Source organism: Oncorhynchus mykiss, unplaced genomic scaffold (assembly GCF_013265735.2).
Source record: "Oncorhynchus mykiss isolate Arlee unplaced genomic scaffold, USDA_OmykA_1.1 un_scaffold_518, whole genome shotgun sequence".
NCBI lineage: Eukaryota > Metazoa > Chordata > Actinopteri > Salmoniformes > Salmonidae > Oncorhynchus > Oncorhynchus mykiss.
This window is the reverse complement of record NW_023493965.1, coordinates 56974-70000: the sequence shown is the minus strand read 5'-3', so window position 1 is coordinate 70000 and position 13027 is coordinate 56974. Positions and strand designations below refer to the sequence as shown.

Genomic DNA, 13027 nt, shown 5'->3' with positions numbered 1-13027 from the left:
TCCCTCTAACGAGACGGAAACCAATACAGGCGAAACCCCTTCCCTCTAACGAGACAGAAACCAACACAGGTGAAACCCCTTCCCTCTAACGAGACAGAAACCAACACAGGTGAAACCCCTTCCCTCTAACGAGACAGAAACCAACACAGGTGAAACCCCTTCCCTCTAACGAGACAGAAACCAACACAGGTGAAACCCCTTCCCTCTAACGAGACAGAAACCAACACAGGTGAAACCCCTTCCCTCTAACGAGACAGAAACCAACACAGGTGAAACCCCTTCCCTCTAACGAGACAGAAACCAACACAGGTGAAACCCCTTCCCTCTAACGAGACGGAAACCAATACAGGTGAAACCCCTTCCCTCTAACGAGACAGAAACCAACACAGGTGAAACCCCTTCCCTCTAACGAGACAGAAACCAACACAGGTGAAACCCCTTCCCTCTAACGAGACAGAAACCAACACAGGCGAAACCCCTTCCCTCTAACGAGACAGAAACCAACACAGGTGAAACCCCTTCCCTCTAACGAGACGGAAACCAATACAGGCGAAACCCCTTCCCTCTAACGAGACAGAAACCAACACAGGTGAAACCCCTTCCCTCTAACGAGACAGAAACCAACACAGGTGAAACCCCTTCCCTCTAACGAGACAGAAACCAACACAGGTGAAACCCCTTCCCTCTAACGAGACAGAAACCAACACAGGTGAAACCCCTTCCCTCTAACGAGACAGAAACCAACACAGGTGAAACCCCTTCCCTCTAACGAGACAGAAACCAACACAGGTGAAACCCCTACTGACTTAAGGAGGTGGCACCAATAAGCCTATCATCCAACCTCAAAAACATCAAAGTAAAAACCAAGACCTGTAACAGTGTGTACCATAGAACAGAGTGTAGAACAGAGCTGGTCTATGCTGCAGGGAGAGGACAGCAGCAGGACTTTATACTGCAGGGTCCAGGGCATCTTGTCTAGTACCAGCTTCAACACCTTCCAGTCTGTCTCCTGGAACAGAGAGAGAGAGAGAGAGGGAACAACACACACACAGAGAGAGGGAACAACACACAGAGTTAGGGAGAGAGAGACAGAGAGAGAGAGAGTTAGGGAGGGAGACAGAGAGAGAGAGAGAGAGTTAGGGAGGGAGACAGAGAGAGCAGAGCCGCTGCCCACTCTGTACAGGGGGTACCGGTACATAGTCTTGCTATTGTTATTGTACTGCTGCTCGTTGACTACTTGTTACTTTTATTTCTTCATATTCATTTTTTTTCAACTGCATTGTTGGTTAAGGGCTTGTCGGTAAGCATTTCACTGTAGATAGGTAGGTGTGTGTGTGTGTAGGTACCATCTTCAGGCACTGTAGCAGCACATTAAAGGCAGGTGAGTAGGGCAGGCAGGCTGTACGGATGGAGGAGGAGGGGGCAGTGGTGGTGGAGGAGGAGGGGGCAGGACTGCCAGCAGGGGGAGACACTGAGCCTGCAGGCTTCTTCTCACTCCCTCGTTTCTCTGGCTCCCTGGAAACACACAGAGAGCGAGAGAGAGAGCGAGAGAGAGCGAGAGAGAGAGAGCGAGAGAGAGAGAGCGAGAGAGAGGAGAGAGAGAGGAGAGAGAGCAGGTTAGAATGTGGGGTATTACAGACAAAACGTTCCATTGACAGACATTACACATTGACAGACAGTGGTAGACATTACACATTGACAGACATTACACATTGACAGACAGTGGTAGACATTACACATTGACAGACATTACACATTGACAGACAGTGGTAGACATTACACATTGACAGACATTACACATTGACAGACAGTGGTAGACATTACACATTGACAGACAGTGGTAGACTTGGCCCAATGTCGTCCGGGTTTGGCCGGTGTAGGCCGTAATTGTAAATAATAATTTGTTCTCGGCTGACTTGTCTAGTTAAAGAAATGTGAAATAAAACACTAGTAAGGAGCATCAACAACTGGTTTGGGATTTGCCACTATACATTCAATAGGTACTTTATGGTATCTGTCTAGTCATCTGTCCTTGTAATATTGTCTTGAAGGTGAATTGACTGTTTGCCGGGGAGATCTGAGTTTAGAGTGGACAGAGTGTGAAGGTGAATTGACTGTTTGCCGGGGAGATCTGAGTTTAGAGTGGACAGAGTGTGAAGGTGAATTGACTGTTTGCCGGGGAGATCTGAGTTTAGAGTGGACAGAGTGTGAAGGTGAATTGACTGTTTGCCGGGGAGATCTGAGTTTAGAGTGGACAGAGTGTGAAGGTGAATTGACTGTTTGCCAGGGAGATCTGAGTTTAGAGTGGACAGAGTGTGAAGGTGAACTGACTGTTTGCCGGGGAGATCTGAGTTTAGAGTGGACAGAGTGTGAAGGTGAACTGACTGTTTGCCGGGGAGATCTGAGTTTAGCGTGGACAGAGTGTGAAGGTGAACTGACTGTTTGCCGGGGAGATCTGAGTTTAGAGTGGACAGAGTGTGAAGGTGAACCCACCCCATGTCACAGTGGCAGTACGGACTGAACCTCAGAACCCCGTCTTTACTGAGGAACCCCAGACGATGGAGGGAGTCAGTTCTCATCATCAGGAGGAAGTCAAACACCTGAAAGAGAGAGAGAGATAGCGATAGAGACATAGAGAGAGAGAGAGAGACAGAGACCGAGAGAGAGACAGAGACCGAGAGAGAGAGAGAGACACAGAGACCGAGAGAGAGACACAGAGAGAGACCGAGAGAGAGACCGAGAGAGAGACCGAGAGAGAGACCGAGAGAGAGACAGAGAGAGAGACAGAGAGAGAGAGAGAGACAGAGAGAGACAGAGAGAGAGAGACAGAGAGAGAGACAGAGAGAGAGAGAGAGACAGAGAGAGACAGAGAGAGAGACAGAGAGAGAGACAGAGACATAGAGAGAGACAGAGACATAGAGAGAGACAGAGAGAGAGACAGAGAGAGAGACAGAGAGACATAGAGAGAGACATAGAGAGAGACAGAGAGAGACACCGAGACAGAGAGAGACAGAGAGTAAGTCTGCTGTGTCACTTTGGACAACGTCCTCATCCCTTCCTTTGTTGACGGTTTCTGATTGGCACCAATGAAAAGGCCTTTTGAACCTTCTTGATAAACAAAAAAAGGAGCATTTCCAAACCTGCAGGTGACTGGCGCCCTACCTGCCGCAGGTGACTGGCGCCCTACCTGCCGCAGGTGACTGGCGCCCTACCTGCCGCAGGTGACTGGCGCCCTACCTGCCGCAGGTGACTGGCGCCCTACCTGCCGCAGGTGACTGGCGCCCTACCTGCCGCAGGTGACTGGCGCCCTACCTGCCGCAGGTGACTGGCGCCCTACCTGCTGCAGGCCACAATGGAGCTGTAACATTTGAACCCTAGTTGACCTCTGTGTGACCCCTGTGTATGCTACCTGTAGTCGTATGCTGCAGGCCACAGCGGAGCTGTACTTGCTCTTGTAGTGCAGCTGCAGGTGTCCGATCAGCAGCTCGTACACTCGACTAGCGTGGCTGGCTGGCAGGCTGTACAGCTTACTCTGAGAGTGGAGAGCAACAGAGCACAGATACACTATCAATTCCCCTTTCCATCAATCACATATGTAACGCTGCATTGACCCTGTGTGTCTCTCAGTGTGTGTGTGTGTCTCTCAGTGTGTGTGTGTGTCTCTCAGTGTGTGTGTGTGTCTCTCAGTGTGTGTGTGTGTGTATGTGTCTCAGTGTGTGTGTGTGTACCTGCAGTATCTCCAGTAGGCCTCGTATAGCCGTCCTGACATCCTCCATGGGGGATTCTGCCGTGGGGTCTCTCTCCGACACCTCCAGGGGCCCTGGGCACACCAGCGAACGACTCGCCACCTGCACAAAGAGAGACACACACACTCTAATCAAATCACCACCAGGTGGTGAAGGTAGGAAAGAACACCTCCACTTCGCTAATCCTCGTCACCGGGTTCCCACAAGGGTGCGTCCTCAGCCCTCTCCTGTACTCCCTGTTCACCCACGACTGCGTGGCCATGCACGCCTCCAACTCAATCACCAAGTTTGTAGACGACACTACAGTAGTAGGCTTGATTGCCAACAACGACCAGATGGTCTACAGGGAGGAGGAGAGGACCCTCGGAGTGTGGTGTCAGGAAAATATCTCCCACTCAACGTCAGCAAAGCAAAGGAGATGATCGTGGACTTCAGGAAACAGCAGAGGGAGCACCCCCCTATCCACATCGATGGGACTACGGTGGAGAAGGTGGAAAGTTTTAAGTTCCTCGGTGTACAAATCACGGACAAACTGAAATGGTCCACCCACACAGACAGCGTGGTGAAGAAGGCGCAACCTCAGGAGGCTGAAGAAATTTGGCTTGTCAACGAAAACACACAAACTTCTACAGATGCACAATCGAGAGCATCCTGGCAGGCTGTATCACCGCCTGGTACGGCAACTGCTCCGCCCTCAACCGTAAGACTCTCCAGACGGTAGTGAGGTCTGCACAACGCATCACCGGGGGCAAACTACCTGCCCTCCAGGACACCTACACCACCCGATGTCACAGGAAGCCATAAAGATCATCAAGGACAACAACCACCCGAGCCACTGCCTGTTCATACCGCTATCATCCAGAAGGCGAGGTCAGTACAGGTGCATCAAAGCAGGGACCGAGAGACTGAAAAACAGCCTCTATCTCAAGGCCATCAGACTGTTAAACAGCCATCGCTAACATTGAGTGGCTGCTGCCAACATACTGACTCAAATCTCTAGCCACTGCAATAATAAAAAATTGGATGTAATAAATGTTTCACTAGCCACTTTAAACAATGCCACTTAATATAATGTTTACATACCCTACATTACTCATCTCATATGTATATACTGTACTCTATACCATCTACTGCATCTTGCCTATGCCGTTCGGTCATCACTCATTCATATATTTATATGTACATATTAATTCCTTTACACTTGTGTGTATAAGTAGTAGTTGTTGTGGAATTGTTAGATTACTTGTTAGATATTACTGCACGGTTGGAACTAGAAGCACAAGCATTTCACTACACTCACATTAACATCTGCTAACCATGTGTATGTGACCATTAACATCTGCTAACCATGTGTATGTGACCAATAAACATCTGCTAACCATGTGACCAATAACATCTGCTAACCATGTGTATGTGACCATTAACATCTGCTAACCATGTGTATGTGACCAATAACATCTGCTAACCATGTGTATGTGACCAATAACATCTGCTAACCATGTGTATGTGACCAATAACATCTGCTAACCATGTGTATGTGACCAATAACATCTGCTAACCATGTGTATGTGACCAATCACATCTGCTAACCATGTGTATGTGACCAATCACATCTGCTAACCATGTGACCAATAACATCTGCTAACCATGTGTATGAGACCATTAACATCTGCTAACCATGTGACCAATAACATCTGCTAACCATGTGACCAATAACATCTGCTAACCATGTGTATGTGACCAATCACATCTGCTAACCATGTGACCAATCACATCTGCTAACCATGTGTATGTGACCAATCACATCTGCTAACCATGTGTATGTGACCAATCACATCTGCTAACCATGTGTATGTGACCAATCACATCTGCTAACCATGTGTATGTGACCAATCACATCTGCTAACCATGTGTATGTGACCAATCACATCTGCTAACCATGTGTATGTGACCAATAACATCTGCTAACCGTGTGTATGTGACAAATAACATCTGCTAACCGTGTGTATGTGACCAATAACATCTGCTAACCGTGTGTATGTGACCAATCACATCTGCTAACCATGTGTATGTGACCAATCACATCTGCTAACCATGTGACCAATAACATCTGCTAACCATGTGTATGAGACCATTAACATCTGCTAACCATGTGACCAATAACATCTGTTAACCATGTGACCAATAACATCTGCTAACCATGTGTATGTGACCAATCACATCTGCTAACCATGTGTATGTGACCAATCACATCTGCTAACCATGTGTATGTGACCAATCACATCTGCTAACCATGTGTATGTGACCAATCACATCTGCTAACCATGTGTATGTGACCAATCACATCTGCTAACCATGTGTATGTGACCAATCACATCTGCTAACCATGTGTATGTGACCAATAACATCTGCTAACCATGTGTATGTGACCAATAACATCTGCTAACCATGTGTATGTTACCAATAACATCTGCTAACCATGTGTATATGACCAATAACATCTGCTAACCATGTGTATGTGACCAATAACATCTGCTAACCATGTGTATGTGACCAATAACATCTGCTAACCATGTGTATGTGACCAATAACATCTGCTAACCATGTGTATGTGACCAATAACATCTGCTAACCATGTGTATGTGACCAATCACATCTGCTAACCATGTGTATGTGACCAATAACATCTGCTAACCATGTGTATGTGACCAATAACATCTGCTAACCATGTGTATGTGACCAATAACATCTGCTAACCATGTGTATGTGACCAATAACATCTGCTAACCATGTGTATGTGACCATTAACATCTGCTAACCATGTGTATGTGACCATTAACATCTGCTAACCATGTGTATATGACCAATAACATCTGCTAACAATGTGACCAATAACATCTGCTAACCATGTGTATGTGACCATTAACATCTGCTAACCATGTGTATATGACCAATAACATCTGCTAACCATGTGTATATGACCAATAACATCTGCTAACCATGTGTATGTGACCAATAACATTGGATTTGCCATATTTATGAAGCCCTTTTTCCATTCTACAGAAGCCTAAAACCCCAAAACCCCAAACCGCAAACAATGCTGTTGTAGAAGCAGGGATCCGAGCAAGAGAGAGAACAACCTCTCACAAACAAACACCTTTCACACCTTTAAAAGGGACCATCTGTAGTTGCTACATCCTTCAGAGGACTCAAATGATTGATACGAACCCGCTGAATCATGAAGAATATAACTTCCACATGCTCGCTCTGATATTCTGAGTTATTTGTCTTTACGGATGGTTGATCCTTGCATCCACAGCTCTGTCTATGAATCTGAGAGGTTACATTTCTCCTGCTCCGTCCCTCAGCCTCGTCCCTCAGTCTCGTTCCTCAGTCTCCAACGGTTACATTTCTCCTGCTCCGGTGTGCGTGTCCCCTACCCTCCAGGAGGCTGGTGAAGCGGTGTGCGTGTCCCCTACCCTCCAGGAGGCTGGTGAAGCGGTGTGCGTGTCTCCTACCCTCCAGGAGGCTGGTGAAGCGGTGTGCGTGTCTCCTACCCTCCAGGAGGCTGGTGAAGCGGTGTGCGTGTCTCCTACCCTCCAGGAGGCTGGTGAAGCGGTGTGCGTGTCTCCTACCCTCCAGGAGGCTGGTGAAGCGGTGTGCGTGTCTCCTACCCTCCAGGAGGCTGGTGAAGCGGTGTGCGTGTCTCCTACCCTCCAGGAGGCTGGTGAAGCGGTGTGCGTGTCTCCTACCCTCCAGGAGGCTGGTGAAGCGGTGTGCGTGTCTCCTAACCTCCAGGAGGCTGGTGAAGCGGTGTGCGTGTCTCCTACCCTCCAGGAGGCTGGTGAAGCGGTGTGCGTGTCTCCTACCCTCCAGGAGGCTGGTGAAGTGGTGTGTGTGTGTGTGTCTCCTACCCTCCAGGAGGCTGGTGAAGTGGTGTGTGTGTCTCCTACCCTCCAGGAGGCTGGTGAAGTGGTGTGTGTGTGTGTGTCTCCTACCCTCCAGGAGGCTGGTGAAGTGGTGTGTGTGTGTCTCCTACCCTCCAGGAGGCTGGTGAAGTGGTGTGTGTGTGTCTCCTACCCTCCAGGAGGCTGGTGAAGTGGTGTGTGTGTCTCCTACCCTCCAGGAGGCTGGTGAAGTGGTGTGTGTGTGTCTCCTACCCTCCAGGAGGCTGGTGAAGTGGTGTGTGTGTGTCTCCTACCCTCCAGGAGGCTGGTGAAGTGGTGTGTGTCTCCTACCCTCTGAATGATGTCCAGGAGGCTGGTGAAGTGGTGTGTGTTTCCTACCCTCCAGGAGGCTGGTGAAGTGGTGTGTGTTTCCTACCCTCCAGGAGGCTGGTGAAGTGGTGTGTGTCTCCTACCCTCCAGGAGGCTGGTGAAGTGGTGTGTGTGTGTGTCTCCTACCCTCCAGGAGGCTGGTGAAGTGGTGTGTGTCTCCTACCCTCTGAATGATGTCCAGGAGGCTGGTGAAGTGGTGTGTGTTTCCTACCCTCCAGGAGGCTGGTGAAGTGGTGTGTGTTTCCTACCCTCCAGGAGGCTGGTGAAGTGGTGTGTGTCTCCTACCCTCCAGGAGGCTGGTGTGTGTGTCTCCTACCCTCTGAAATGTCCAGGAGGCTGGTGAAGTGGTGTGTGTCTCCTACCCTCTGAATGATGTCCAGGAGGCTGGTGAAGTGGTGTGTACTACAGCTCTCAGCCAGGTCCACCAGTAGCTGGGTAGCCTGTCTCCTCACAGCCAGGTCTCTGTCCTCTGCTATCCCACTGAGCTGAGGAACCACCACCACCTCGATCAGCTCCTCCTGGGAAGGAGAAGACAGAATGAACACGCAGGGAGAGATGGAGAGAACGGGAGAGGGAGTCAATGAGAATAGTTTGATGGTGAGTGAGTGGGTGAGTACCTCGTAGAGTTGGCGGTTGGTGCTGAGGACAAAGGAGAGGATGTGAAGCACTTTGATCCTGATCACACTACGACTCTCATTCCTGGGGGGGAAAGAGAGAGAGACACAGAAAGAGAGAGAGACCCAGAGAGAGGAGAGAGAGAGACCCAGAGAGAGGAGAGAGAGAGACCCAGAGAGAGGAGAGAGAGAGAGACCCAGAGAGAGGAGAGAGAGAGAGACCCAGAGAGAGGAGAGAGAGAGAGACCCAGAGAGAGGAGAGAGAGAGAGACCCAGAGAGAGGAGAGAGAGAGAGACCCAGAGAGAGGAGAGAGAGAGACCCAGAGAGAGGAGAGAGACCCAGAGAGAGAGACCCAGAGAAGCAGTTTAACACAAACTTTCTTTCCCTAAATAATGTTCAACATAAGACAGGAATGACAATCACTCAACGGGCACCTATAACAACTTTTAGTTTGGTTTTTGTTTCCATGGCGACTGCCTGTTTTGGTATCCGTGGCGACCACACAGCACTATACAGTTACCTGAAGAACTTCTCCATAAGGCGGTGTAGGCTCTGGATCCACCCGTCTTTAGCTGGCTGGATGGACTGGGCCCGGTACGATATCAGAGTCAGCACCGACGCATCCTGATGACATCACAACAACAACTCCTTACAAGAACAATGGAAGACAAAGTGAAGGCAAATAACAGATATCACACAAAGACTGTCAGACACAGGGAAAAAAGAGAGAGAGAAGGGCTGATAAGAGGAAGAAAGGAGAAGAGGAGGAAGAGGAGGGCCGATGACAGGGGGAAAGGAGAAGAGGAGGAAGAGGAGGAAAGGAGAAGAGGGGGAGGAGGAGGAAAGGAGACGAGGGGGAAGTGGAGGGCCGATGAGAGGAGGAAAGGAGAAGAGGGGGAGAGGAGGGCCTATGAGAGGAGGAAAGGAGAAGAGAGGGAGAGGAGGGCCTATGAGAGGAGGAAAGGAGAAGAGAGGGAGAGGAGGAAAGGAGAAGGGGAAGTGGAGGGCCTATGAGAGGAGGAAAGGAGAAGAGGGGGAGAGGAGAAGAGGAGGAAAGGAGTAGAGGGGGAGAGGAGGAAAGGAGAAGAGGGGGAAGTGGAGGGCCTATGAGAGGAGGAAAGGAGAAGAGGAGAAAAGGAGAAGATGGGGAAGTGGAGGAAAGGAGAAGAGGAGGAAGAAGAGGAGGAAAGGAGAAGAGGAGGAAGAGGAGGAAAGGAAAAGAGGAGGAAGAGGAGGAAAGGAGAAGAGGAGGAAAGGAGAAGTGGGGGAAGAGGAGGAAGAGGAGGAAAGGAGAAGAGGAGGAAGAGGAGGAAAGGAGAAGAGGAGGAAAGGAGAAGAGGGGGAAGTGGAGGGCCGATGAGAGGAGGAAAGGAGAAGAGGAGGAAGAGGAGGAAAGGAGAAGAGACTTACAGGTCTTTTGTCAGCACACTTCTCCACCAGACTGAAGAACTTGTCAGATGATCCATGGAAGCCGTTCTGCTCATAGAGCTCCTCCACTGTAGTCAGCAACTCAAACACTATGGACTTCAGCTCTGCACTGCCTATCGACTGGAAAGAGAACTCAAACACTATGGACTTCAGCTCTGCACTGCCTATCGACTGGAGAGAGAACTCAAACACTATGGACTTCAGCTCTGCACTGCCTATCGACTGGAGAGAGAACTCAAACACTATGGACTTCAGCTCTGCACTGCCTATCGACTGGAAAGAGAACTCAAACACTATGGACTTCAGCTCTGCACTGCCTATCGACTGGAGAGAGAACTCAAACACTATGGACTTCAGCTCTGCACTGCCTATCGACTGGAGAGAGAACTCAAACACTATGGACTTCAGCTCTGCACTGCCTATCGACTGGAGAGAGAACTCAAACACTATGGACTTCAGCTCTGCACTGCCTATCAACTAGAGAGAGAACTCAAACACTATGGACTTCAGCTCTGCACTGCCTATCGACTGGAGAGAGAACTCAAACACTATGGACTTCAGCTCTGCACTGCCTATCGACTGGAGAGAGAACTCAAACACTATGGACTTCAGCTCTGCACTGACTATCGACTGGAGAGAGAACTACATTCATTTTCTCGGTCTGTCTGTATGTATGTGTGTGTGTGTGTGTGTGTCTTTGTATCTGTGTCTCTGTGTGTGTGTGTGTGTCTTTGTCTGTGTGTGTGTGTGTATGTCTTTGTCTGTGTGTGTGTGTGTGTACCTGAATCTGCTGTAGTAACCTCTCTATGATCCCCAGCAGTATGTCCCATGTGACCACCTGGAGTTCCTTGCCATACTTCTTTATCAGTCTGGTGATGGACAGAACGATCTCATACGACACCATCTCGTTGGCACACCACATCGCCTGGGGGTTAAAGGTCAGGGGTTGGTCAGAGGTCAAAGTAAAAACTTCTCTAATGCACCTTTAAAATGCTCTCTGGATCCTACCTTATAGAATGATGGGAGGACCAGGGTAGGGGTGTTCTTTAAGGCTGGGAGACGGTGCGCCCCCCATAGAGCCATCCCTACGAAGAACACTGCTCCTCTCAGCAATGGAGAATCCTCCATATACGCCCTGACAGAGAGAGAAAGGACAGGTTAGACACACACACACAGAGAGGACAGGTTAGACACACACACACACACACACAGAGAGAGGACAGGTTAGACACACACACAGAGAGAGGACAGGTTAGACACACACAGAGGACAGGTTAGACACACACACACAGAGAGAGGACAGGTTAGACACACACACACACACAGAGAGAGGACAGGTTAGACACACACACACACAGAGAGAGGACAGGTTAGACACACACACACACAGAGAGAGGACAGGTTAGACACACACACACACACACACAGAGAGGACAGGTTAGACACACACACACACACACACACAGGTTAGACACACACAGAGAGAGGACAGGTTAGACACACACAGAGAGAGGACAGGTTAGACACACACAGAGAGAGGACAGGTTAGACACACACAGAGGGAGGACAGGTTAGACACACACAGAGGGAGGACAGGTTAGACACACACAGAGGGAGGACAAGTTAGACACACACAGAGGGAGGACAAGTTAGACACACACACACACACACACACACACAGAGGACAGGTTAGACACAGAGAGGACAGGTTAAACACAGAGAGGAGAGGTTAGACACACAGAGAGGACAGGTTAAACACACAGAGAGGACAGGTTAAACACACAGAGAGGACAGGTTAAACACACAGAGAGGACAGGTTAAACACACAGAGAGGACAGGTTAGACACACGCAGGCACACACACACACATACAGAGAGGACAGGTTAGACACACACACACAGAGAGGACAGTTTAGACACACACACAGAGAGGAGAAGTTAGACACACAGAGAGGAGAGGTTAGACACACGCAGGCGCACACACACACACAGGGTTGTTACCTCTCCTCCATGATACGGCACATGGTGTATATGGCACTATGGCCCAGATGAGTCCCCAACACCTTCCTCATCAACTGGAGAGATGGAGGAGAGGGGAGGGGAGGAGAGGGGAGAAGGGGGAGGAGGAGAGAGGAGAGGGATGGAGGAGAGGGGAGAGTAGGAGAGGAGAGGGGGGAAAGGGGAGGAGGAGAGTAGAGGGGAGGAGGAGAGTAGAGGGAGGAGGAGAGTAGGAGAGGGGAGATGAGAGAGTAGGAGAGTAGAGGGGAGAGTAGGAGGGGAGATGAGAGCGTAGGCGAGGAGAGATGAGAGAGGAGGAGCAGTATTATCACCTGCCAGATTGTGTATAATCTGTTGATAATTTCTAACAGTTAGATGTTAGAATATTAATCATTACTATTATTATTATTGTTTAGTCAGATTAATTAACATGACAAGTAGATCATCAGACACACACTCACCAACTCTCCTTCCCCCAACACTCCCTCCCCCAACTCTCCCTCCCCCAACTCTCCCTCCCCCAACTCACCCTCCCCCAACTCACCCTCCCCCAACTCTCCCTCCCCCAACACTCCCTCCCCCAACTCTCCCTCCCCCAACTCTCCCTCCCCCAACTCTCCCTCCCCCAACTCTCCCTCCCCCAACTCTCCCTCCCCCAACTCTCCCTCCCCCAACTCTCCCTCCACCAACGCTCCCTCCCCAACACTCCCTCACCTTCCAGCAGGACTCACAGAACTCCTTGACGTTGACGGTGCGACAGAGAGTGATGATGAAGACGGTGAGGGAGTCAGAGGGGAGGCAGTTATAACACACCACCGCATCCAGCACCTGTAGAGCCATCTGGACACACACACACACGCCGAGACGACACACACACGCCGAGACGAAACACACACACATGCCGAGACGAAACACACACACACCGAGACGAAACACATACACACCGAGACGACACACACACACC

At 49.8% G+C, this 13027-nt stretch overlaps 1 protein-coding gene across 1 annotated transcript in view; it reads right to left on the bottom strand.

The window, feature by feature from the left end:
• LOC118959021 (tuberin-like) overlaps positions 1-13027 on the bottom strand; it is a gene marked incomplete at its 3' end in the record, with an annotated part of 25836 nt that overhangs the window by 7077 nt on the left and 5732 nt on the right. Inside the window, 13 exon segments of the mRNA XM_036974389.1 lie at positions 887-1009; positions 1347-1515; positions 2494-2600; positions 3410-3532; positions 3729-3848; positions 8386-8541; positions 8641-8722; positions 9159-9262; positions 10049-10186; positions 10848-10991; positions 11075-11201; positions 12067-12140; positions 12778-12903. Coding sequence (XP_036830284.1) covers positions 887-1009; positions 1347-1515; positions 2494-2600; positions 3410-3532; positions 3729-3848; positions 8386-8541; positions 8641-8722; positions 9159-9262; positions 10049-10186; positions 10848-10991; positions 11075-11201; positions 12067-12140; positions 12778-12903 — 1593 coding nt within the window.